Source organism: Drosophila suzukii, chromosome 3 (genome assembly GCF_043229965.1).
Source record: "Drosophila suzukii chromosome 3, CBGP_Dsuzu_IsoJpt1.0, whole genome shotgun sequence".
NCBI lineage: Eukaryota > Metazoa > Arthropoda > Insecta > Diptera > Drosophilidae > Drosophila > Drosophila suzukii.
In genome coordinates, this window is record NC_092082.1 from 24834586 (window position 1) to 24861375 (window position 26790).

Here is a 26790-nt window from a genome sequence, read left to right on the forward strand (position 1 = left end):
AACGTAAAAGCATTTAAGGCACTTGATCGGTCGAATGAATGATGGATCGTTGGATGGATATGGATATGCAAGGTCATTGTTAAAGTAAAACGCAACTGTAGGAAAAGAGTATAAAAAAAACAGTATAAAGGAAAACCAATCCAAAAACATATTTATATACAAATATAAAGCAAAAATGAAACTTAACTGTAAGGTATTTTAGATATTCTTATTTAATATCCAGAAAAAGACAAGAAATTATACGAGCAGTGTTTTAATTTAGACGCAGAGATAGGGAGAGAGAAATGGGAGATCGGGTCTAAGTAATGAACAAATATATGTGTATTTAACTAAATATCGGTGTTAGAATTGTTAAGGACACTCTAGAAATTTGGAATGACATGATAGGATCTGAGAGAGGACATTTTGCGATGTCGGGGAGAGTGTATTGGGATCTGCCCTACCAATTCTTCCTGCTGGAGAATGCTAACCATCCTGTTATTCGATTCTGTTACTTACATACGAGTATTCCTTTTTGTTTGCCACATTATCGCGTATGAGCCGCATACACAGAGAGAGAAGGGGAAATATAACTACGTGTATTCCAATTCATCAAAGCAATTGAAGAATTAATAGAACACCTAGGCAAGGACGGAGCTACGGCCACTTGCCACTAGAAATATACGAAACATCTAAGGTTTCTCAGCATAACAAAGCGAATCAAAGCAAAACCAAATATCGAGCATAATATCTTATAAACCTACGTAGGACAACAACTTAACCACTACATACACACATGCATGCATACATATAGACAACAGCAACAGGGTCTTATAGCTTCTTCAGACAATATAGGTATGTACACGTATCCCTGGGTATTGGAATCGGATTGAACGAACCACATAGATATTGGCGCAGTACGGTTAAACTTTAAAGGTGTTTTCAAAGAAATTATCATATGTATATGTTTATGTATATGTGTGTGTTTGTATATGTGTAACAAAAAGTTGAAGACCTCTCAATCCAAAAAAGGGAACCGAAACAAAGAAGATCACTGCATTTCCTTGTTAATCAGCATGTGAATTACGAAAGGGGTAAACTATTTGCCTGGCATGTCGGACTCTCTCTTACTCTCATCTATGGAGAAGACGAAAAGAATGAATATGCAGCATAAAATTGATAAAACTGAACAATTGGGATCAACTTATATTTTAAATATAAGATTAAATTGTAAAGACAAAACCTAAGCAAACCTTTTAATTAAGCCCCGGAGTTAGTAGAAGTTACGTAAATCTAGCAACGTCTAAAAATGTAGAGGGGGAAAACACAATTTGTGCCAAAACAATGAGGTAGAAGGCGGAGCAGACGAACAATAGATACCAACTTTAACTGGCCAAAAGCACAACAGCAGCCACAAACGAGAACACAAAGTTAATTCTTTGCTTTTTTCGGGGAACAACACATAGGAATTATACGAATTTCAATGGATTCACAGTCGTCAGACAGCTACTCACAAAAGTATTTAAATGTTCACATTTGCTCAAGGCAAAGCACTTAAAGGAGCTTATTTAACGAAAACCAAAACCGAAACAAATCAATACTAAACCATATAGATGTGTGTAATCCTCTCCACATAAATAATATTCAATCTGGCTGTATTCGCAGTTTTATTGCTAGAAGGTGCCAAAGATCCCAGATGAACCAAAGCTAAATTGGACGGCAGTTCATTCCCCATTGGTTTCGTTGCATACTTTTAGGCGAATCTTTGAGGCGTTCAGACTTGCGTTGCACTTCGGTTAGCCCCTGAGATTTAGTTGCTAATCTGCAGACACTTGCAAAAGGGAGGCAACACAGTCGCACCTAAAATAAATTACCGAATAATTGGGAAAATTAAAAGTAAACAAAGCAAAAACTAACTAAACATATTTACAAGTTGAAGAAAACTGCAAGGCAATCATATAACTAGAGCTTCAATAATAAAAAAGGACAAATGTCATAAAAGAAAGGGTTATGGCTATGAAACCAGTTGAAAATGCCTAGAAAGTGTTTTGGATAAATATATATTTAAGCAATACTCACAAATGGGTTAAAACTATTTGCGTTATTATTGTGGTTAAAGCAAAACAGAGGAGACGATTAAAAACAAAACCAAAAGTTAGTGCCAATTTTTAGTGCAAATTTTTGCGTAATTGTTTTCATTTCAACGTTATTATAGATACACCAAAGTAAGAAAAGTAAAAAGCAAACGAACAGTTGGTTTCAGAACCACCAATTTTTGGGAGACTTTCAAAACAGAATCACGCAGGACCTCTAAAGGTCGGGGCCGACGGACTAACGTAAGGCAACCAACACGTAGCACCAGCACCGCATAGTTTTCGATCTGAACCAAAGTGTGTAGTGTAGTGTAGAGGCTAACTAACCCACGTACATGTAGCTTAGCTCAAGATACATCATCACCCTTCTTAAACACCCAAGAACCGGACAGGGTCCCCCAGAAGGGGCTACAGCAACAGCATCGCCACGGGTTCCAGGGTGCTTTTTGAAAGTAGCAGAGCAGGAACTTTTAAGTTAGAGTACACTCAAAGCAAAACTATTGAAATACCAACACACCCGTAAGGAGAAGCGATGCAATGTTAAGTCGGCTATCGCAGATATAAAAGTAAAGTTAAGCCATAAGTGAAATTAATATTGTTTATCTGTGTACAACAATAATATTTAAATAATTCTTAAATGTGTATTACGACTCTATGAAAACAAACAGAACCGAACAACACTCAACCGAACTCATTAAAACACGGCTATATCGGAGTGACCTGGGACAGATTCGATCGGACCGCCAGGAAGACTTCGAAAGCTTAAGTTCATGAGGCGCTGGCAGCTTCGATCTGCGACCCGGACAGCCCTATAGACGATGCTCTTCATATGTTAGACTTTAGACACAGGCATGCCCGAATACACAGAACTTAATCACAATAAGCAACCTAAACGGTATTAAAGAATTCTTAAATAATGGCAAAATGTACAAGAAAACGGTAAAACGAGTTGAAATAAACAAACAAAGTAATGAAACAAAACTCGAAAAGCAAACATTATTTACAACATATTTACAATTCTAAAAATTATATTTAAAAGTATTTACATATATATGAAGAACAAACTCAATGTGTAAGTATGTGCGACCCCACATAAAGTGCAAAGAACCCGAGAAAGGACACGGTCACACACACACACGCATCCACACCACTCACGCATACGTAGGCATCGCCATCAGGGTGTAACGGTACAGGACGAGAAAATCAGGAGAGCGCAACTCCGGGACTGCCTTCTCCGGTTACACCGACAGTACTCTAGACAGACCCTCACAGATATGTGCAATACGACAGACTCCAACACACAGTCACACGCGAAGTTAAGTGCATTATAATTGAATTTATAGAATTAAACGAAGCTATTAAGTGAAATTATTTAACTGATTATGATTATTATTATGCATACGCATTTACTCACAACTCATATACACACCTATATATAAATATATATATACACGGCATATATCGCTGAAGAATATTTTCGTTGATCAAACAATCCATATAAGCAAATAAGTTATAAGTTATCATATACCACATCATATCAAACACAAAAATTACTGCAAGTTTACCCAACCAAAAGAAATTGTAAGAAATCAAGATCGATTTTTGAAAGCTACATAAATGTGTTGCGTTCTTTGAATAAATGTTTTTGAGTCAAATTTTTACTTCAAAAACAAATAAAAAATCTTAAAACATAAGAAAATTAATAGAAGCAAGACACACAGACCTAAACATAAGATCGTTGAGCTAGATCCATTCTTACAAAGTATCTGTGTGTAAATCGTGGAAATATTGCAGAAAATTGATCATGAAAATGTACCACTTGAAAAGCAAGATAAGAAGAACAGAAAGCAAAACAAGAATTTAACACAATTTTTGAATTCATTAAATAAAGGTATGTGTTTAGATATATTCAAAACAAACCAGACTTGTCGTTTCACTAAATATGGTTGTGGGTGGCAAAGGTATGGGGTTTTATTTTGTATATTAACCTTGCTACGGCTTTCGTATTCACAAAACATTTTAGGTTCGCAGTACGAAGTGTATGATATCTATATTAAATTTCTATGACAAAGGAACAGACGCCACGAAGAATAATAAGTATACGACGCGGTGTCCGATTGTTTCGACTTCATCAATGCAAACGGCGAATGGCACGAGGCCAACAACGGATAACAACATACGTCATAAGGTCAACAAGCTTCATTCATAAAAACATTCAAAAAAAGTAAAACATATAATTGTACACACGTTGCAAAAACAATGTGACAAAATGCTTCTCGAGAAAAAATTAAGGAGAAACTCAAAATTAAGGAGAGTGACAGAGAGAAATTTAAAAAGGAATTCAATAATAGACCCCTCGTCATTTGTGATTAGCTAGAAGGTAATTGCGTTCGAAAACCGCTAAATAAACGGTATAAAACGTAATAATGTTTTACTTTGACAGCTAGCCTTACATTTCTCCAGCACATGCACCTTAAAAAAACCCCCTGCAATTACTTCCCGCTAATCCAATTCTTGGTGATTATGCATAACAAATAATTATAGACTACAGGTTGTAGGCCTTGAGTACAGTCAAATCGCTTTTTAAAAGATGTCTTTGTTTTTTGGTAACATTTCAAATAAACATTTTTATCAACATGAATATCGGAATTGTGTTACAGAAATGATTTTGTATAATATTTGTCAACATTAGATAAGAGTTCGCCAAAAGTCCACGATTTTCTACGAGGGGACATAGTAAAAATTTAATTTTAACCTTTATGTTATTTATTCCACTTTTAAATTTCTATAGATATCATTTTTAAATAGAAAAAAAAAATGTTCAACAAAAAGTCCACGTGGACGAAAATAGGGGGGTGGGGCGGTTTGGTTAAAAATCCACGATTGTCCGCGAGGGGGGGAGGGGGTTGTCAAAAAGTGGTATATGGACGGCCCCTAATATATGGCAGTGCTTTATTTTATCCTGTTTATTAATTTTATTTAATTAAAAAAGTTTTTGATTTTTTGAATTTAGTAAATTTAATTTACTGCACTTGGCAACAAAATGGCTGTTACGTATAAGCTATTATTACAATTTTTAATTAAACAGCGAGTTAAATTTTTTTAAAATTTGAATTAAAAATTGTTGTTTTTTTTTTTGGTATTTACTTTTTAACCATTTTCAACCCCTCTCCTCCCCCGTTGATCCGCGCATGGTAGATGTTCTAAAACTATCCTTCGGGCTAAGAAATATCTCCGGTGGAAACTGACCTCCCACGAGGGTATTTACTGTGCATCGTTTTCAATTCGAGTTTGTGCTGGTTTCGTGCACTTTTTATGCCCTGTCTAATGTTGTTATAGTTTAAGTCAGATGTTCGTAAGCCAATTTAGTATTGGTGTACATTTATATATATATATACATTTTATATATGCTAATAAGTTTAATTTCTGAGATCGGGCGATTATACTCTACAACGTTTATATGTACAAATTTATAGATCTTCATGTTAAATTAATACCTTTGAACCTTTCTTGTCTTAACTAGGGTATAAAAACTTCGGTTTAACGAAGTTCGGTTTTTTATCAGAACGATAAAATAGGTTACTATTTCGATTTACTACGATTTCCAAATACCCTTCAGATAACAAACAATATATTTGATAATAAACTTATTTGGTCAAATTGTTATTATACAGCTATAGAATGGCATCAAACATGACACGATCTTTGACCAAAAATTGGCTTGGTCATTTCCTATATTCAACAATTGCATTAGTCTCCTGTTTAAAGCATTTAAATACAGCATTTTGAATACTTATCAGGGCGTATAAACCCATTTAAAGTGTGAAAACTGGAAACACAATGGAAATCACTGCATTAATGTAAATTTATTTAGCCCTGGTCATGAACATACATATAGATTATAGGTCTAAATATATCATTCTATTATATGAACTTATACATATATATTCGCCCACAGAGTTAGTGCGTTCGTCTAATGGTTTGGCTGCTGGCCAAATCGGAAAAAGAAATGAAATATAAATTATGGAACTATCACGTTTGCGGCACGTGACCCTTAAAAGTGGTCAAACCCGTCGGGAAAGTTAAATATGGATACGGATGCTTGTGCACGAACGATTCCTGGGATCTCGATATTCAAACGAAGGGAAATTCTAAATCAAATAGGTTTATAATGCTAATTTGGAATACTTTTATATACAGTGGGTATCTTTAATAATGTGACTTGTAATGTAGTCTGATACAAACGATTTGAAAAGGGCTGAAGATAGGCATCTCGGCATCTTCACCGCGGGAGCACTTTCCGTTTATATCCGGAGTAAGTACGAATGCGTGGCCTGTAAAATTTCAGGAAGATTGTTTTTTTTATTTTTTAGCTCAAGTTGTCTGATGAGGAAACCTGTCTCTTGAACTTTGATTGCTTATCGCCCTATCCCGCGGTCCACTTTCACCGCGGCCAATCCCGCACCGACACACCACGGCATAGTCTCCAACCGGGCCTACCCAAAACTCGGAGCCCCATGAGACCGGCCGCCTTATCAAGGCGCTACAACCGCTCAACAGTTGGTCGGTGGAACGATCTTCCCCACTCGTCGACGGACTGCGATCGTGACCGCTCGTTGATTGCTTTGCCCGCAGCGCCAACCGGAGATCGCAGCAGGCCTTCGCAGTTCGAGACGCGGCTCCCTACACACCACATCGCGAAAGTGCTCGGCGTCGTGGGTAAAAATAAATATATAGATTCCGTAAATGAAAATAACCAACTCGAGTGCATAAATAAACCGAAAACGTGTGTGTTAAGTGTGCCCTCGAATTACCGAAGGCAGAGATTGGGAAATGGCAGCCAGCGAAGCGCCACCCGCAGATGCGGTGGTGGAGCTTCATTTGGCGCCACCGGCCAAGGACTCGGAGGACGTCACCCTGGACGCCATCCTGAAGCATCTGGGGCAGTTCGGGCGCTTCCAGCTGATCATATTCGTGCTGATCTGCCTGCCAATGATGTTCCACGCTATGTTCTCGGTCACTTATGTGTTTACCGCTGCCACCGTGACGCACAGGTGAAGTTAATGGCCATTTAATGGATCTTTACTGCTTTTGCTGGGCGAATCGAAAATCCGAATACCGAAATTCCCCTTCGCCGGCAGATGTAACATCGCAGAGTGCGATTCGCCAGAGAGCTCCTACTACGCGCCGCACACGGAGTGGAGTATCCCCAGGAACGGCAAGGATCTGGATGCCTGCAATCGGTACTCCAACTCCGAACTGCCCAACTGGAACCAGTCGGTGGACATCTGCTCGGCCGACCATTTCACGAGGATTTCGGAAGCCTGCCCCGATAATCAATTCGTGTTCCGCGATAACGAAGTCACTATTTCGAATGACGTGAGTATCAAAGGTCCACCGCCACTGGGGGTGCTGTTATCAGGTACTACGACAACCGCATGCCAGACTCTAAGATCTTGCGCTGGCAGACGTTGGACTTTGCTTATAAGTCAGCCGACTAACGCATTTACAGCATGAGGCAATGCACTCTAAAAATAATCGCCGAAATTCGTCTAAGCCCATAATTTCATCACAACAAACGAACGCTTATCTTTGAACAATCAGAATGAAATCCAAAAAATATCAGAGTTTGATTAGCTTATAAGTGAAGCTAATTACTTCAGTGAGGTATTTATTAGCTTGTTTAGAAAAGCATAGACCTCGCTGAAATTAAGTGCCTATTTTCTTATAATAGTATTATGATTTTAACCTTTTTGTGTGGATAGGAAATGAAACAAGATTTTCAGTGGTGGTCTTTAGGAAAACTAGTTCTGTCGATTCACACGGGTTCAATGGCTAATTGAGCGGTAAATACTTCACTGATAGCTGACTAAGAGTAGTTCACAATCTTTATCAAATAGTAGGCACTCAGCCGGGGCCTGAAACGGGTTAAAAAGTGAAGATAGGATTGCAGTAAATGGTCGTAAGACTTTTAACTTATTGATTGTACGTTTTGAGTTTTTAATATTACGTATACGCTTAGTAAACCAGCTGAATCAACAAAAAGACCGTTGTGAAGGCCCAAAGGCAAACATAATTCATAACATTAAGTCGGTCGTTGGAAATAATGTAGGAATTTTACCACTTATAAGGTAAACAAATATATTTTTCGCGGGCACATCTGATGTGCCAACCTTTGAGAAGATGATTATGTGCCCTAAGTGGACTGATGAGCTTTCATGCTAAAACATTCTTTATCAGACAATTGGACACGTTGATGGGGCAACAGTAGCGGGAAGATAAGTGCCTCAGAAGCCAGACAGACAGGCATAAAAATTGCAACACGAAAAAACAAATGCAGATTAAGATATTCCTAGTCGAGTGAGGGAACAATTTGTTTATTTGGGGAGAATGACTGGGGCGACAATTCCATTAAATTTGTGCAAGGTTGAATGCTTAGCATGAATAAGAAGTAGTATATAAAAATATTCTTTTTAATAAACCATGGATCTTAAAATGCTTATACTATAAGAATCTCATACAATGCAAAAGAAAAATGAGATGAACGGTCAACATGAATGAGAGACTTTAATGTACGTCTCTTATTAAGCGGAAGACTTGGGATAACAAAAGATTTGCATCATAAAAATAGTTTCATTGTAGTTCGGCATTTTCTGCGATGATGAGTGGAAGCTATCCATGGTCGGAACCATAAATAACCTGGGACAGTTCTTCGGCATTCCCATCGGTGGCTATGTGGCAGATCGGTAAGCTGGCCCCATTCATGCTTCATATTTCCATGCTCACTCCTAACACCTTTTATCAGATATGGACGTAGCTTCTCGATCGCCCTGGGAGGCATATTGGGGGCCGTGCTGGGCGTGATCCGCTCCTTCTCGCCCAGCTACGGATGGTTCCTGGTGTTCGAGTTCCTGGACAACATGACCAGCAGCACGCTATACTCCACATGTTTCGTCATCGGCATCGAACTGGTTGGACCCAAGAGGAGAGTGCTCGCCTGCAGCGTGATTACCGTCTTCTACGCGGTGGGCGAGGTGTTTCTCGCCATGTCCGCCAAGGCTTTCCCTGATTGGCGCATCCTGCTGCGCATCACCTACATGCCCTCGCTGATCCTGCTGGCCTACTTCTGGATCCTTCCGGAGAGCGTGCGCTGGCTGCTCAGCCAGGGCAAGGAGGAGCGGGCCAAGAATATCCTGCGTCGAGCGGCCAGCGTCAACAAGCGTGAGCTGCCGGAGAGCATGCTTGACAAGCTCGTCCTGGCAAATCGGGACAAGTTGCAGCAGTCGTCGGAGAGCCGCTTTCCCATCCGCGAGGCCTTTAAGAACTTCAAGTGGCGCATCGCCAACTGTTCCCTCTGTTGGATTGTCCACGTGCTGGTCTACTACGGACTGAGCCTCAATGTGGTTCTGCTCGACGGAGACAAGTACAACAACTTCGCTTACATCGCCCTGGTGGAGATCCCAGGTTTCTTCATGCCGCTGCTCATCATGGACCGCTTTGGCAGGCGGTACTCCCTCTGCGGCCTGATGTTGGCCAGTGGATTATGCTGCATCGGAACAATCTTCGCTGGCGCAGATCAGCCGGTGCTGCAGTTGGTGCTGTTCCTCATTGGCAAACTAACAATCACTGCCAGCTTTCAGGTGCTCTACTTCTTCGCCTCGGAGATCTACCCCACTAACCTGAGGAACAGCCTTCTCAGCTTCTGCTCGATGATGGGCAGGTTTGGTTCTATGCTGGCGCCACAAACGCCCCTTCTGGTGGGTACTCGATGCAGTTGGTCCTCCGTTTAAATCTAAGTGCGTTGCTCTCTCTCCCCCGCAGGCCAAGTATTATGCCAGTGCTCCCGCCATGCTTTTCGCTGGAGCCGCCATCGTGAGCGGATTGCTGACCTTGTTCTTCCCAGAGACCACCAACGTCGTCCTGCCCACCACAGTGCAGGAAGCAGATGCCATCGGCGTCAAGAAGAAGCCGTCTCAGGGCAAGGATCTTGATCTAGTCGTTGCGGCAAGTCAAACGCAATAATCTTATTCTTATCCTAAGGCAGCCTGCAAATACAAAGACATTTCTCTTCAAATGTGTTATAGCTCTAAGAATAAGCAAAATATATATATTATTTCTAGCATTAACAAATCACTGAACTTACTTTATTATAGAATGGGAAATGGTAATGATCAACATTGGTACTTAAACCTAGATACTTAAACAAAATTTACAAAAAGTATGTGAGCTCCATTGCTCGCCTTGCCGAACAGAGCTTAGAGACGTGAATAAATTTACAATTAACAAAAAAGGTTCTATTGTTTACTCAGCTGGAGAACACGAAATTTATATTTAACAAAGCAAAAAAAAAAATGCACAAATCATTTTGCTGTCCAGAGCCTGATTGTGATTCATACCTGAGATATCTGAAAACCAAAATTAAATATTGATACGCATATGATGAGCAAAATGTTGTTTGATTTCAAACCCAAAAACAAAAAAGCTGTTTGTGGTCCTATCCTAGGTACTAGGTACTAATCTCGTATACTTAAATTGGTACAATAGATGGCAATTAGTTGCTTTGACTGAAGAAATGGGCAATCGTCTTGGTTCCACTTGTGGAACCCCCAATAGTTGTGTTTAGCTGCTTCTGTTTCTTTGACTGAGCAGGGGAAGTCTTCTCCTTGCTTAGGGCCGCGGTTCGATTGCGCAAGTCCTGTTGGTTTAGTTCACGCTGCAGGTTTCTGGCCACGTGGTAATCCAGGTGTTCCGGCATGTCCACGCTTTTGATAAATGTCTTGCACTCGGTGCACTGCTGCATATCGGCATCAGTGGATGGTAGCTCCTGAGTTGGCTTGACGCTGAAGAACTTGGCTATGCTGTTAGTCGGTCGAGCCGTGGATTGTGATATGCTACCAGAAGCACTTGTCTTCTTAGTCTTCTTTGGTGGCGTCGGCTTAGGAGAAACCTTTTGGTGGCTCTGCATTCGTTCCTCACGTTCGTTGCTTCTGAGCTGTCGGTTTAGTTCCTGCGCGAAGTGGTGATCTCTGTGTGTTTGCAGGGATTTCACTTCGTCTGGTATATTCGCTCCGCACTGATCGCATTTGACCATTGGCAGAATATCGGTGCGGAGCTCGGGTACAGCGAACTCCGCGTAGCTTTCCTTGTAGTTTCCAGCAGAACTGTCAAGCTCATTAAACTTCCTTTTTGACGTTGAAGGTTGCAGTTCTTCTTCAGTGAGGGGAGGAAGCATTGTTAGGTCAGGATGCTCTACACTAGCATTTTTGGATGTAGAGTGTTCCATCGGTGTTGTTAAATTTGAAGTTATTGGTTGCTCCCCTTGCAAAGCTTTTAGGGAGGATCCCTGTTCTTCAACCACTGATTTGTGGATGTTACCAGTTAGCTCCGCCTCCTCTTCAGTGTCTTCATCAAAATCATTTGTGTTGCTAGCCTCAATGGCATCCAGTTCCTCTGCCAAGCCCTGCATATCAGACGAGTCCTCACCCACTGCCTCCGCCTTTTGTTGCCTCGTCTGCCTTTGTTGTTTCAGGTACTTTGAAAAGAAGCTTTCTTTGAACTCCGGCGGTGTTGAGGTAAGAACCGACCCCTCGGCGGCCGCTTTTGACTTTGCGGTCTCGTGAAGCTTCTGCTTGTACTCCTCGACAAAAGTCTTCTTTGGCGCAGTTTCTGCAGGCGGAGCGTGGTTGGCATCTGGCTTCGTGTCCTCTTTCTTGGATCCTTGCAGATAGTTGGCAAAAAAGTTCTTCATCTTTGACTCTTCCGTCTGCTTGGGCTTTTTTTCCATATGAACTTTGGGAGGTTGCACTGGCTCTTCCCCGCTGACCCTACGCTTTTTGGCAGCCTGGTTGGCAAACATCTCCTGCAGCTTGTTCTGGGCACTAGAAACGGTTTCAAACTTGCCCACACTGATGCCAAGGAACTTGATAGCATTGTTTAGAGCAGACTCGCTACCGGCTCGCAAAAACGTCTTAGTGTTGGCCTTGATTAGTTCCAGGGCATACTTCACGATAGACTCCTTGTCGTAATCTTTGAGAGCTGTTGAGCGGGAGCTGGCCACCTCCTCGCCGTCAATGTCCTGCACGTATTGCACCACCATCTGCTTGGCCTTGCGATTGTTCTCAATGAGGTCCTTCTCCAGGCGATCGTTGATCTCACTGGAAAGCTCTCCCAGCCAGTGCTGAAGGGTTTTCAGTCCCGTGATGTTGTTCCGACCTGGAAACTTTTTACAGCAGCCAATGCTCTTGGAGTAGAAGCGCGGCGTCACTGCCTCCAGGTCGATGCCGCGAGAGATGTTAAACAGCCAGGTACTGCAATAAAAAGGAATAAATTATTTCGAACGGGTCCGTCAATAGTGGTTCATCACTTACCCATTCTTCTCGTCAAACTTGCGCTGCAACTCGGCCTCTGTAAACTTGACTACCTGCCCCAAGAACTTTATGCCCAGGGTCTCGCACACAACCTCGCCGAACTTTCCTCCCAGCCCCTTGATCTTGCCCACGGGCAAGGAATCAAACAGACCAGCGGTCTCCGCCAGCGGCAGGATGGTCTGCTTGTTGGGCTTGTTCATGCCGGCTGCCAACTTGGCCAGGATCTTGTTGTGCGCTATGCCCGCCGAGCACTCGTATCCGGTCTCCTTCTTGACAGCCGCCCGCACCTCACCGGCCACAGAAGCGCCAATCAGCAATCGAATGTCGCTCTGCCGGACGGCGGGAAGGTCGTTTTGGTCGTAGGACAGCTGGAAGCGTTCGTCGTCTATATAGGGATTGGCGAAACGAGTCGTGATCTTGTTGACGTAGTCGCCGATGTTAGGGTGGCCCACGGCAAATGTGTTTACCAATTCCTGGGGCTGCAGAGCAAAGTCGCCCTGCAATGAGTTAAAAGGTAAGGTAAAAATAAGCGAAGTTTTACTAATGATAAGCCGCTTACGCTCTGCATCTGCTGCATACGGAGGTTCACGGTCTCCGTGATGTCCAGGTAAGCCTCGTCCACGGAGGCCCGCTCCAGAAGCTTCGTGAAACGCTGCAGCACGTTGGCCACCTCCTTCCCGGCATCGCGGTACTTGCTAGTGTCGGCCTTCTCCCGGATGTTGGGCACCTGGCAGAGGACTATGTCCGGGCACAGGTCCTTGGCCTCGTCGCCGCGCATATGGCGCGTCACTCCCTTGGCCCGAGCCGCGTAGTTCACCGCGATGATGCCGCCCCCGCGCCACGGATTGTACTGGACCACTGCCAGAGGGCGGTTACGGTACTCCGGCTGCTGCTTCTCCTCCACCTGGCAGAAGAAGCAGTCCATGTCCACCAGGAGGACCACGCGGTCGTACTTGCTCTGCATGCTGACATGGCTGCGTGCGCTGGTCATGATTTCATTTCGTATTATTGCGCGAAATTCCACTGCGCGCCAGTAGTAAGACCATGCTCGGGACTTTTTGAAATACCAATATAATATACTGAACAAATTTAAGAAAATATGTATTTTCGGTAGAGTTGTTGCGGAGTGAGTGATGCGTTCCCAATCAAACACCCCGCATGTAAGACTTAATCATAGTTTTGAAAAATAAATTAATTTGTTTCATTTGGCTGACACCTCCCCAGGTGAATATTTAATAATGGGCACCCACTTTGTTTCACACAAGAAATTCAACTTCCAACAGAGGCAGGCAGACACATATATCTCATATGGGTGGTAACGTTTCTGTTCACTGCAAAAAATCTTACAATTAACAATTAAAAGGTAAACAAATGTTGTGAGTTCTTTAATATCTTGTAGTCTAGTGTAGTTTACTAAAGCCCAAAAATACTACTCTTTTGGTATATTTTTCAGTAATCAAGACTTGTCCACACTTTATTGAATATTTTTGATTATTGTTGTTTCTCACTCGGAAAAACTATAAACAAACGAGGGGATATTGCAATGTCCGGTCCGGCTTTAAGTTCTATTTGTGCGGAATAAAAACCGCTGGTTGAAAATTGATAAAATTTGCCGGGACAACTAAGCAAATCTGAGTGGTAAACAAATTCCTTTAAAAAAAAAAATAAAAACCATCTGTGCTTCCCTGTATACTATTTCAACTTAAACATAATATGGTGAACAATTTAAAGTATTACCTACGCTCGGTAGTGCCACTTTCAAAAGAACTGCTAAACTATTGATTTTTCTTTGGATGCCGCTGCCAAAATGCAATTTACGTACATGCATACACACATTCCGAGCCAACTCCCCCACCCACCCCTCTGGATTTCACTATCCTGGCTTTTCCGTTTCCCAAATCTATTTGCGTTATTGTTAATGCACAGATTATGATCGCTGGATTTATTGATTTGACCCAGCGACCAGAAATAAATGTCCGTTAGCGTTAGCGGGTCTATTTCCGGCTCCGCGAGTCCGGTTCCCACCTCTTTGCCGGCTGTTTCGATTGATGCGCCAAGTGTATGCCCAGTGTATATTCAAGGGCTTAATTAGGCCAGCTCACGTATAGCCAGTCGGAATTAGAGTCGGAATCGCGGGCCCAACCCACTTCAAGTGGTTCTTAAATCGCGCCACGGGGGTATTGGGTAGTGGGTGGTGTAGGTCAGGAAGGGCGTGTTTTTGTATACTGTTGTGACCTAATTTCTTGTCTGTTTACTTTATGGCCGAAGCGTAGGACCCCCAGAAATTCCACCGGAAGTGAAGGTGCAGCACTAAACTGTTGTACTGAATGCCACGAACAAGTAGGTTGAAGTTTGATTAAAAATTTTTTGAGGTATGGAAGGTGTTAAAAACTATGCTGTGATATATTTTTTTAGTATGTCCCTAATAATATTGTTTTAAATTAGATATTAAATATTTCCCTATGCAAACTCTGGTTCTGTTGAAATAAGCTTAAAATCTTTGATGTGTTATAATATATAACTGACCATTAACATAGAGTTCGCCAAAACCAAGTTCACTGAAACCCCGTATGAACTATTTATTATCTTTTTACATGAAAATTGTAACATAATTTTTGAATATCTCACTAGGTACTTAATAATACAGCTATGACGCTAATCAAAATTAATTGCTTTACTATGTGAAGGGCCTATCCCTCTAGCCCTTATGCGTTAGCCCTAGCCCTCGCCCACTGTCCCGTTCCCTGGCCCCAGCATAAGCCCACAATAATGCTAATGGTACACATGCCCAAACAAGAACCACTTGACTGAGCCCCCGCTAAGCGGTCCGCCAACCCATTCCCATTTGGACTTCCCCCCTTTCTCTGCCTCACTCGCTGACAGAGAGTTCTCTGCTCTAGCGACTGATTCGCGGTGAGGCCATCAGTCTGTGTACGTCCGGCGATGAAGTCACTCCATTCAACCGAGGGCGTAGTCTGCAATTCTAGAGTACCGAAGTAAAAGAATCGCCTGCTCTTCTTTTTAGTGAGCCACCATGGTGAAGATCCTGCAGGCCTACAACTTTGCCAGGCAACAGACCTACGCCTTAAATGGCGATATCCTGGCGGCCAGTCTTATCGGAAACAACCGGATAGCCATCAGCAGTGCGGAGCAGTTCATCGAGATCTACGACATAGCGGGCAAGCAGTCCCAGTCGGAGGACCCGGGAAGAGTGCCCCCGGAAGAGGGGCAACCTAACGAGGCGGCCTCAGAAGCGCCTACTACCGGAGGCGATGAGAGAACGCCGAGTAGGAGCACACTGGCCACGGTGGGCGAGGTTGTGCAACTGATTTACTGTGAAACTGGTGAGTGAAAACTTATAGCCCCCGAAAGACCAACTAAAGCAGAATCTCCCACAGGCAAGTATCTGCTCACTCTGGAGAAGGAGCAGGCAGGCAGTCCGGTGCACTCCTCCTCCACCATAAGCTGCACCTCGAGCAGCAACAGCAATACGGTATGCTCCGAGGACGACACCAAGATGTTCGTTCGCATCTACGCCAACTTCTGGAAGTTCCCAGACAGCCGGCTAAACGAGTTGCCCATTACCATCCGGATAGCCTCGATGACCACGCCCAAGACGCCGCTGGTGGAGAGCATTGATGTAATTGAGCTGCCTTTGCGCAGTCCGCCGGAGCTGGTGCAGTGCTGCCAGACATCCGGCAACATCATCGTGAGCAGCCGAGACAGGATCTACCTGTACGAGTACACCCAGTGCGTCCACGAGAACACCCAGCCCAGATTCGCCTTTATCGACTTCCTGCCCTTTAAATTCTTCGTGCAGCTGAATTTCATTCCAGTGCGCCTTTGTCTGGCAGAGAACGTGATTGCTTGCCTTAGTCATCGTTATTGCGTGGCCTTCAAGGTGGTAGATGCACTCGCGAGCAGAGCAAGTGGCGGGCAGGATGTAAGCTGTCTGGACAACGATTACGGTGCCGTGGACGAGCCATTGTCGGAATCCCTGAGTCTGGGCAGCAAGGCTAGTGCCAGTGGCGTTGGCGGAGGCGTGGTCAGTTCCAGCCACAGCCAGCAGAGTTGCGAAAGCGACTCCCTGCAGTCGACGAGTAGTGGGAAAGCACAGGTGATCTTGAATGGAGCCCTGCCAGGACGATCACCGTTGGACTTTAATGTAGCCAAGCTGGTAAATAATGCCTACGGCAGGGAATTCGAGCCCGAACTGCGCTCCCAGTGGGATGAGAGTGACTTCGGATCAGGAAAGGGTCAGGAAGACAATCAGGATATCACGATCAGCCCCCAGCGAGCCGCGGACATTAAAATCAAGCTCGTCAATGAGGCCAAGGCAATGAATGTGAGGGGCATCGCCGGTGGCAGTCATCTGGATGATGCCTCGGTGCAATATGACGTGCGAAAACTGCTGCAGATCTGTATGAAGACCTCGGAGAACCAGCCGCGAGTTCTGGATATTCTTCGGTGCATGGACCTCAAGGCCATCTACCAAAGGAGCAGTCAGGGAGTCGACCAGGAGGACGACGAGTACGACATGGGTAATCAACAGGTGCCCAGTGCGGTGACAACCTTCAAGCACGTCAACCGCCGGACGCTCAAGTCATCTCAGCATCAGAGGTGCATGGGGCATGCCCTCCTCGTGGCCAGCAGTGTGGACGGCTTTTTGTACCAGTTCTCCGCCCAAGGAAAATGGTACAGTGAAAATGAAAAGCCAGTGGCCAGCTACAGCTTCACGGCTCCGGTCATCCAAGTCCACATTAATGATTACGTGGTGTATGCGGTGACGTCCGAGTCTGTGGAAACACACACTTCGCGGATCGGGCACAAGCTATTTCACAATCGCTTCGAGTATCCCTCGATTGGCGGCTTGTTTCCGGAGGAATCATCTCCTGACGTAAGTTCGCCCATCGCCGTCGTTGGTCTGGCCGCCTTTATGCACGTTCAGTTTGTGTGCGTCAACCGGGAGCAGCTAGTGCTCATCACGAATGCAGCTCTGGAACAGCACAAGCGACGGAGCATGGGCGAAGTGCCTGGTGGTCAAGTAGTGGCTGTCAAGAGAAATATTGCCGCCCGGTTGTTAGCTGAGGCAAAGGCAAAGCACAGTAGCCTGTTAAGAAGTAGCAGTGCAGCCCAATCGTCAACGGTGGCCAACGAGTGGACGTTGTACAACCTGGAGGTGCCTCGAGTGGAGTGTGTCATCGAGGATTTAGAGGGCATTGCGGACTCGTACCGCAGTGCGAGCAGCTGTAACTTCTACGATCTCATGGAGGAGGCACATGTCATGCTGCGACTGAGTCTCACAATACAGGGCGAGCGCTTGGGTGCGGACCGGGAACTGTTGCTTCGGAACATGTTTGCGGCTAACTGCAGAAAACTGGCGGACTTCTCAATACGGTATGGAAAAAATATATTGTTTAGACAATTAATTATATTAATTTATTCTTTTTTACAGGTCCAGCAAGCAGGAAGTTTATCTTCAGGCCACAGGATTCTACAGAATGTGCCAGCTTCATTTGGTAGACATTTTTAATAACTATATAGACAACTTTATGGACAGCGATGAGAGCGTGGATTCCTGTGATCTTGCGGGACTGATATACACTGTTAAGCTGTTCCTGCTTAGTCTGGGGACAGATCGCTTAAAATCGGCCTTCCTGAACCAGACAGTTCGTCCGTTCTTTACGCCAGCCAGGGTCATCCAACAGGGCTACAAGCAGGTTCCACTATCGCTGGAGTTCCTTAACATGTTTATTAAACACGCACCTGTGGATATTCCGCAGATAATGCTTATTTCTCCAGTTGTTGCAGACTCCATGAGTGGGGAACTAATCAACTATCTAAAGTATTTAAACAAGTTGTAAGTTAATTACTTATCTCAGTAAAAACAGCCTAAGTTAATTATTTTGGTATACCTCACAGATCCCCCGATGAAAATCTGCTGCTGGCTGTAACCGCGTGCCGAATGTCAAACTATTTGCTGGCTCAGGAGATAATTTCAAAGTCTACCAGACGCAACCTGGCCACCGCCTTGATACGGCACAAGAATGTTTTGTTCGACGACAGTACTGTGATCTATCAGCGACGCCATCAGCAGCAGGTTGACTCCCAGGCATCAAGCTCGCGGCCCAAGAAAAACCGACGAATAGGTGGAAGGAGCAAGCCTATTGCGGTCGGTACACCAACTCCGAGCACTATCGTGTCTTTCTCGGACTTTTGCGAGACGATTCTGCTAGCCAACGAGCAACCAGCTCTAATTGAAGCGATCAGCGACGCCTTTATCCACGCACTCTGCATTGAGCATAGCCTGACGCTGGATGTGATTCTGCAGTTGTTCCTCAACTACATCGCCTCGCACATTGGTCAGAAGGGTTACCAGACCTCGCAGAAGGTGTTTGTAAACATTCTGCAGGTGTACTTCTACGATCTCTATGACGTTAGCTCGTCCCTGCAGCCCCACGAGATTCGCTCGCAAACGCCTCCACAGCTGGATGACGACTACGACGAGGAGTGCAGCAGTTCGCGGGCTCCCTCGCTGCACAGCGAGGCGGATGCCCAGTCACTGTCCAGCTCTTGCGCCAGTTCGGCGCACGAGGAGCGATCGGCCAGCCTCTCGATCAGTGGCAGACAGCAGCGAATCGTCTACGACCAGCTGCAGGAACAACAGTCTTCGCCATTCCAGAAGCGGAATTCAAATGCCTCGCTCTCACAGCCCCTAGCTGATGACGACGTGGCTGCAACTAATCTCAAGGGTCTCAAGATCCTGTTTCGCATGTACATGGGCCGGCTGAAGGCCCTGAGTGATCTTATTACAGATTTGCAGTCAGCGGATGTGGAGCAACAGACGAGCCGGGAGGAGTTCATGAACCTGCGTATGGAATGCATTTCCTACATGGTGGGAATGGCTCCAAATTACTGTCCCAAGCCGATCGTAAAGAATCCCAATGATCCGCTGGCGGGCAAGCTTATTTATGTGCCCTTTATTCCCGATTATAAGCTCCCCGAGGGAGAAGAGTATGACCGCCACATCAAAAGCTACATCCGCCCCATTCCCTGCCTGCTGGACCGACCGCAATATCTAAACCGCCTTCCGCCCTTCGAACGCAGCGACTTCACCTATCCGAACAAGGACGACGGCGAGTTCGAGGTGCGCTTCCTCAGCTGGCATAACGAGTTGCTGACCCTCACCTTGAAGATTCAGAGTCTGCTAGCCTCCACCAAGGTGGATCGAGAGATTATCTCGGAGTTCCTTGCCTTCATACAAAAGACGCCGCATCTAATGGGTATTGACAGTTTCTTGGTCATTGTGTTGCCCAAGAACTTGGCCATTAACTACATGCTTAGTTTCTGTCCCGCTTTTTTGTGGCAATATGGAAAGGTAAGAGCTGGTTCACAATAATCTGAATTATTACCCTTTGTATAATTGGATACATTTATATTTAGCTATACGTGATGTTATTAATTAATTATTGATTTCTTGCAGTCCTGTGGTTTTACGCCCAAACACTGGGAGAGCCTATTAAGGAAGATTCTCAGCAAGCAGGAAGCGCTGCCCAACTGGAAGGAAAACATTACGGGTTCGTAAGACACAGTATATCAAAATGCCTAAAATAAATAATTTTACTTTGCAGAGATACTAAATAACCTTGTGGCTGAACTGAGCTTTGAAGAACTTCTTCAATGCTTTCCCAGCGAAGTGATTCAAAATCGGAACACGGCGCAGTACTTTGCCACGGAATTTGCAGAGACATGTGTGCTTTATGAGCACGAGGAGCTCGTGTTTAAAACTCCTGATCGGAAGGAAGGTCACAGGGATCACATGCCGATGGACAACATAGACGAAGACAATGTGTTCGAGCTAACGCTTCGCAAGGCGGTGGCCAAGCAAAGAAGCATTGCCCTAAGGTCCATGATCGAGTCCACGGGAACCCAACTGTTTGACGCTACCAGCAATCCCATGTACAACCTGTAGTCGGTCTACATTCCACGTTAAACTAGTCTAAAAGAAAGTTATCATATTGAAAATCGATAAGATTGATTGATATTTACGTAGCAAAGTAGTGAGCACGGAAAGCTTTGCTTCTACTCTATAAATTGGTCGACACGTATTTTGTAGTTTTAGAACACACCCACAAAGAGGCATAATTTATTGACATTTCAGTTTGACACAAAGCGCAACATTCGGAAACTGAGGCCTGAAATGATTTATTGAGCTAAGCTGACGGGGAAGAACTCCGGAGCTGTAGGTTGTAAAAATAACTAGCTCGTCCCGCATTTATGCGGTAGTCGCCATATTAAAGCAGATTTATGATCAGTAGCAACTAGGAAACCTCCTCTCTACCTGTATTTGTATTCGTACCAATGTTAATCCAAGTTTCCTTTGAATTAAGCTTTAGAAACCTTAAAGTATTTGTACTCTATTTATATATATTAGTTATCTAGTCCCCTTATTTACCCACACCCAAGCACACTCTCTTTCGACAAAAACAACAAGATCAAGTGATATTTTTAATTCTTTCATTGAATCTGAACAATAAAAGCATAATTACATTACAATGCACAAACAGTGTTCGTGATAAGCTGAAAGTTTATTCACCTGCCTGGTTTAAGAAAAGACTGCACTTGAGCCGTTCATCGCCGTTACTTAACCCGGCAATTAAATCCGGGCTTCAGTGGGCGTGCTTAGGTAATTGAACGTGTGAAAAAGCGTCCGGGGAACTGCTCGGGGACAGAGCTCTCCGCCGTGAATAACTTAGCCAATTAAGGGCATCAGGCGTCGAGTGCGCGGCTTTCAAAGCCGGACTCAGTCACTTGGCGTCGCTCGGCGATATCGGCAGCAGCATGTCCAAACCGCAGCCCACACTGGAGGTGGTTCCGAAGAAGCCCGGACCCGGACAGGATGCTTCAGACCCATCGAAATCGACGGAGGAGGGCCAGCTGGACGCGATCATCGTTGAGATCGGCCAGTGCGGGCGTTTTCAGATCTTCAACTACCTCTTGCTGTGCCTGCCGATCATCTGCAACGCCTTTTACTCCATTTCCTTCGTATTCACAGCCGGTGATGTGGCCCACAGGTGGGTCGGTTAGATATTGCCATCGCCATCTTTAGTAGAACATCTTCCACAGATGCAATATCACTCAGTGCGATGGCTTGGACACCAGCTATGGCGAAGCCTTCCTCAACTTCACTACCCCGCAACGCCTCGGGAACTGGGATCAGTGCCAGCACTTTGCCGTAAGATCGGATCTTTTGGGTGAATCTTCGTGCAACGCCAGCAGTTTTGACTCGACTAAGCGGGTCGACTGCGATGCGGGCTTTAAGTTGCGAAACGACGATAAAACTATTGCCAATGAGGTAGGTTCGTAGCATAAAATAAACCTATCCATTTGATATTTTGGTGCACCCCACCATTTCAACAGTTTGGCATCTTCTGCGCTGATAAATGGAAGCTATCAATGGTGGGCACAGTCAACAATGTAGGACAGTTTGTGGGCATACCACTAGGCGGTTATCTAGCCGATAGGTATGTTACAAGAATAGAACCATTTATTTTTGACGCTGAAACATCTGAAAAAAGCTCTAGGCTTAGCAATACTAATTTGTATTAAGGCCTAAGAGTTTTGTCAGTGTTGAAGCCATTGACATGAAACTTGGAAAACCGTATTTATTTTGTAATGCTTGCCAAAGTTGTTTTCTGTTTTCGTTTAAGTACTATACAAACTTGAAAAAAATTTGTAGGTTACAGCAAGTTTGAAATCCAACCAAACTGGTATTAAATTTGGAGGGGCAATGAAATCGGGCGCGATCGATTATTACATAAATGCACACAAGTGGGGCCGTGCAGATATGTATTTATGCCAAATACATACATTTTATGAACAAATTAGACCTATTGGGCCAGAAATTTCGATTAAACTAAAAAACGTTGTTTACTTCAGTTTATTAAACAAGGCAAAAAGACAACTTCGGCAGCTAGAAAAAATGTATTTGGTAGGTTTGTATATACATATATAATGCGATTCCTATGACAGCTATATATCTTAAAACAATGCTAAAGCTCAGAGTAGAAGAGACGAAGCCAAAAATTGTTTCTATTACTATTTTATTGTTACTGTTTCTTGATATCTGCTATCTTGGGAGTCAACGGCCGGCTTTTGCACTTTGCCAGCTGCCGGAGTATGGTTACCAGAAGGTCGATCGTGGCCGTTTTTCTGGCCACGCGACACCCGTGAATTGCCGAAATGCATTTTCTTCTGTCTTTACCAGTCTGAGTCTGGTTTGTCAAATGCACCCCTCCCCCCGACTCAAGATTCGTCGTTGTTTCTCTATGTGAATCTTTCAATGTGGAGGGCGTACGTAACAGTTGTTAACTTCATTTTATTAAAAAAGACGAAAAGATATCTTCGGCAGCTAGAAAAAATGTATTTGGTAGATTTGTTTATAGGTATATCGATTCCTATGACAGCTATATATCTTAAAACAATGCTATAGCTCAGAGTAGAAGAGGCGAAGCCGTTACTCGTAGAGTAGAAGGGTATACTAGATTTGTCGGAATGTATGTAACAGGTAGTAGACCGACCCCATAAAGTGTATATATTCTTGATCAGGACTACTAGCTGAGTCGATCTAGCCATGTTTTTCCGTCTGTCAGCATGAGCCCTGTGATCTCGGAAACAATAAGAGCTGAAAAACTGGGATTAGGCATGCAGATTCTAGAGATTCCTGCTCAGCTCTAGTTTGTTTCCTTAGTGCGCCACCCCCACTCTAACGCCAACAAACCGCCCAAACCAGTGGCGTCCATAATTCTCATGCTAGAAACTAGAAATTTAACTGAAATGTGTTAGTCTCGTCAATACTTATCGATTGACCCAAAACAAACGCCCATTTTAACGCCCATAACGCTTAAATCTGTCTGCCGCCCACATAACCATATATTGAGAACGCGGTGGTGCTTGCATATCTCCATCTCCCTTTGGTCGAGGTACTCGTCTAAAGCGTTCTTGCATGTTTTTTACTTAACTCCTTTAGAATATAGTTGTCCGATCCTTCAATGTCTCCTTCATTGCGTTGCAATCTTCTGAATGAAATAATAATAATAATAATTATACTAAAAAAATGGTAATCCACCCAGTGTTATTAAAATTAGTTCACGGAAAATATTCCAAGTTTTCTGCAATATTTTAAAGACTTTCAGATAAATAATTATTATAAGAAAATGATTAGGCGCTTTTTTTTTTTTTAATTTTCTTTAAACTGATTACATCTGCTTACTTTTCCTTGGTTTAGACTCCTGATTGACTCAAGTTTATTATTTTTACGTAGATATGGGCGAAAATTTATATTGGTCACCGCAGGAATCCTCAGTTCCTTTGCGGGACTGGCTCGCTCCCATGCGCCGGAGTACTACAGCTTCCTGAGCCTAGAGTTCCTAGACATGGCAGTGGGCAGCACCCTCTTTCCCACCGCTTTTCTGCTGGCCGTGGAGCTAGTGGGTCCGAAGCACCGGGTAGTGGCCGCCACCGCGATCAGCTTAACGTACGGTCTCGCCGAGGCCTTCATGGGTTACCTGGCCAACTACCTGCGAGACTGGCGCGTCTTCCTACGGGTGCTTTATACACCCGCCCTGCTGCACCTGACCTTCATCTGTCTGCTCCCTGAGAGCGTGCGATGGCTGCTCAGCCAGTCGAAGGAGCTGGATGCCAAGTCCACGCTGCGGAGAGTGGCGAGGGTGAACCGAAAGGATTTGTCGGAGAAGCAGCTCAGCGATCTGATTCGCTCAAACCGCCAACTGGTGGACCAGTCTTCCGCCTCCGGGGGCCAATACAGTGTCCGTCAGATATTCCAGGCCCTGGGCGGTCGCACCGCCCTGTGCTGCTTTGTGTGGTTCACCCACACCCTAGTCGCCTTGGGCCTGAGCCTAAACTCCACCCAACTGAGTGGCAGCAAATTTGAGAACTTCAGCATGACGGGCTTCATGCAGTTGCCTGGTATTCTGATGGCCACTATACTTATGAACTGGATAGGTCGGCGTTGGGCTCTCAGCTCCTGCCAATTCACTTGTGCAGCCCTACTCCTGGCTGTGGCTGCCACGGATGAGGGTAAGTGCGGGATTGCTCTGGGCCCGATGGAATTTCTCCAAATGGAACTAAAAGTTTAATGTATTTCTCAACGCTCCCCAAATAGGGTACCCTGCGGCCTCTTCGATACTTTATTTCCTGGCAAAGATGACCTCCACAGGAAGCTTTATGATCCTGTACTTCTTCACCTCTGAAATCTTTCCCACGAACTGCAGGAACAGCATGCTATCCTTCTGCTCCAGTGTGGGTCGCTTCGGATCCATGCTGGCCCCCCAAACCACTCTACTGGTCAGTGACCTTTTGATATGCATTCGCTCAGTTTCATTCAACGTCTTCTTGTAGATCGCGCACTACCAGTATGCTCCTCATTTACTCTTTGCCCTATTCGGATTCACCTGTTCGGGGCTGGCTTTGTTCTTCCCGGAGACTACGAATAAGGTGTTGCCCACCACGCTGGCTGAAGCACGTGCCCTGGACAAGAGTATACCTAGGGAAAAAGTTTTGAAAAGTGCTGTATAATCGAAATCGAGCCATTATCGCATCGACAGTATCGGTGATCAGAGACATCGGAGAGTGTGGTATTTGATGACCAACAAACCTGCAAGTCAAGATTGGACAATAAACATTTTTAAAATTTAAGATCACACTTAAGCTGTAGGTTGAAATTTATAATTACACTGGATGGATGTTTGTGGTACAGTAAGCAATAAATTTTTTTGCAAATTTATACTTAAAGAATTTTACCGCATTTAGCTTTGATTTGCCAAAATATTAAAGCTATTTGGACTTCGAATTCCAAAAGCACTTATCGAAAGTTTGTATTCCAAAGTAATCAAACACATTTAACTTCTAACGCCCACAAACCGCCCAAAACTGTGGCTCCTACAGTTTTGATGCTTGAATAAAAATTTTAACTGAAATGTATTGTTCTCATCAATACCTATCGATTAACCCAAAACAAGTTTGCCACGCCCACTTTAACCAAGTTAAGTATGAACGCGGATATCTCAGAATTAGATTCCGTAGCCTTGTACGCAGTGCAAGTTTGTTACGCGAAGATGCCACGCCCACTTTAACGCCCACAAACCGCCTAAATCTGTAGTTCCCACAATTTTATTGCTAGATAAACAATTTTAACTGAAATGTATTTGTCTTGGTAATACCTATCGATTGACCCAAAAAATGTTTGCCACTCCCACTCTAACGCCCACAAACCGCATAAACCTGTGGCGCCCACAATTTTCATGCTAGAAAGAAATGTTAACTGAAATGTATTAGTCTCGTCAATACCTATCGATTGACCCCAAAAAAAGTTTGCCGCGCCCACTCTAACGCCCATAACGCCTAAATCTGTCTACCGCCCACATAACCAATATTGAGATCGCGGGTAGGTGGCGCATGTCAATCTCGCTTTACTGCTTGCATATCTCCATTTCCCTATGGTTCCTTTAGCTGAGTAACGGGTATCTTATAGTTGAGGTACTCGACTACAGCGTTCTCCCTTGTTATTATTATCTAATGCTAACTTATAGTTAAAACTATAAGCTAACACTGGGTTTATTTTATAGCTATAACAGCAAAAGGCCTTAAACTCGCTTATGGTAATTTAGTAGTGATGATTATTATTTTTATTATATTTTACAGTTTATTATATCTTATACATTATGTTGGAATTATTAAGAAAGAGTAGGATTTTCTAGGTATTGATTAAAGTAGGATTTGATATAATGTGGATAGGGTTTTGGGAGTTGAACGATGCACTTCTTTGGAGAGTAAGGGCGGGGCATGAGGTAATAATATGGGTTAGGCTTATTGGGCTGATGTTGCACAGGGGGCAGATAGAGGAAAGGTTTCTTTCAATGTAATGCGCGTTGGTGAACTTGGTGTGTCCAAGTCGTATTCTGTTGATAATAATTTGTTGTATTTTATTCAATTCGTATTTGTGTATAAATGTTGGGGGTTTTACAAGTTTGTACCAAGGAGATGCTGTTTCCAAGGTGTATATCAGTTCATTGTCTAAGCATTGTTTTAGGTGGCGAGCGATGTCAGTAAAATTGTAGTTAGGGGTGTATATAAGGCGGCATTGAAGGCTACGTTTGGCAAATGAGTGAGCAGTTTCGTTGTCTTGGAATCCAAATAAGGCTTATTTTTGGGAAGTTTTTTCGTTATGAGGTTTCTTATTGATGTTACATAGTAGGAGTGCTTATTGTGGTTCTTAATCGAGTTAAGGGAGGAGAGGGAGTCGGTGAAGATTGCGTGTTTTCAGGACTTTC

The 26790-nt window shown here is 44.0% G+C and overlaps 4 protein-coding genes across 4 annotated transcripts; 3 read left to right on the forward strand and 1 right to left on the reverse strand.

The window, feature by feature from the left end:
- Positions 1-6657: 6657 nt before the first annotated feature.
- SLC22A (SLC22A family member) lies at positions 6658-10202 on the forward strand. Its single transcript, XM_017071526.4, has 5 exons — positions 6658-7126; positions 7214-7451; positions 8715-8818; positions 8878-9829; positions 9894-10202. Exons 1-5 carry the CDS (start codon positions 6906-6908, stop codon positions 10092-10094), a joined length of 1716 nt encoding a protein of 571 aa, XP_016927015.4. The 5' UTR covers positions 6658-6905; the 3' UTR covers positions 10095-10202.
- Positions 8414-13496, reverse strand: PolH (DNA polymerase eta). Its single transcript, XM_036815210.3, has 4 exons — positions 12999-13496; positions 12440-12936; positions 10216-12379; positions 8414-10117 (listed from the first exon to the last, which is right to left on the reverse strand). Exons 1-3 carry the CDS (start codon positions 13428-13430, stop codon positions 10624-10626), a joined length of 2685 nt encoding a protein of 894 aa, XP_036671105.3. The 5' UTR covers positions 13431-13496; the 3' UTR covers positions 8414-10117; positions 10216-10623.
- A 419-nt stretch (positions 13497-13915) lies between these two features.
- LOC108007765 (uncharacterized) lies at positions 13916-20412 on the forward strand. The gene is made up of 7 exons (XM_017071521.4): positions 13916-14077; positions 15465-15783; positions 15838-17836; positions 17895-18299; positions 18362-19817; positions 19923-20016; positions 20071-20412. Exons 2-7 carry the CDS (start codon positions 15474-15476, stop codon positions 20409-20411), a joined length of 4605 nt encoding a protein of 1534 aa, XP_016927010.4. The 5' UTR covers positions 13916-14077; positions 15465-15473; the 3' UTR covers position 20412.
- A 6-nt stretch (positions 20413-20418) lies between these two features.
- On the forward strand, positions 20419-25244 carry LOC108007767 (organic cation transporter 1). Its single transcript, XM_017071522.4, has 6 exons — positions 20419-21513; positions 21566-21794; positions 21860-21963; positions 23763-24538; positions 24624-24805; positions 24860-25244. The coding sequence occupies exons 1-6, from the start codon at positions 21281-21283 to the stop codon at positions 25034-25036; spliced, it is 1701 nt and encodes a 566-aa protein (XP_016927011.4). The 5' UTR covers positions 20419-21280; the 3' UTR covers positions 25037-25244.
- Positions 25245-26790: the final 1546 nt, after the last annotated feature.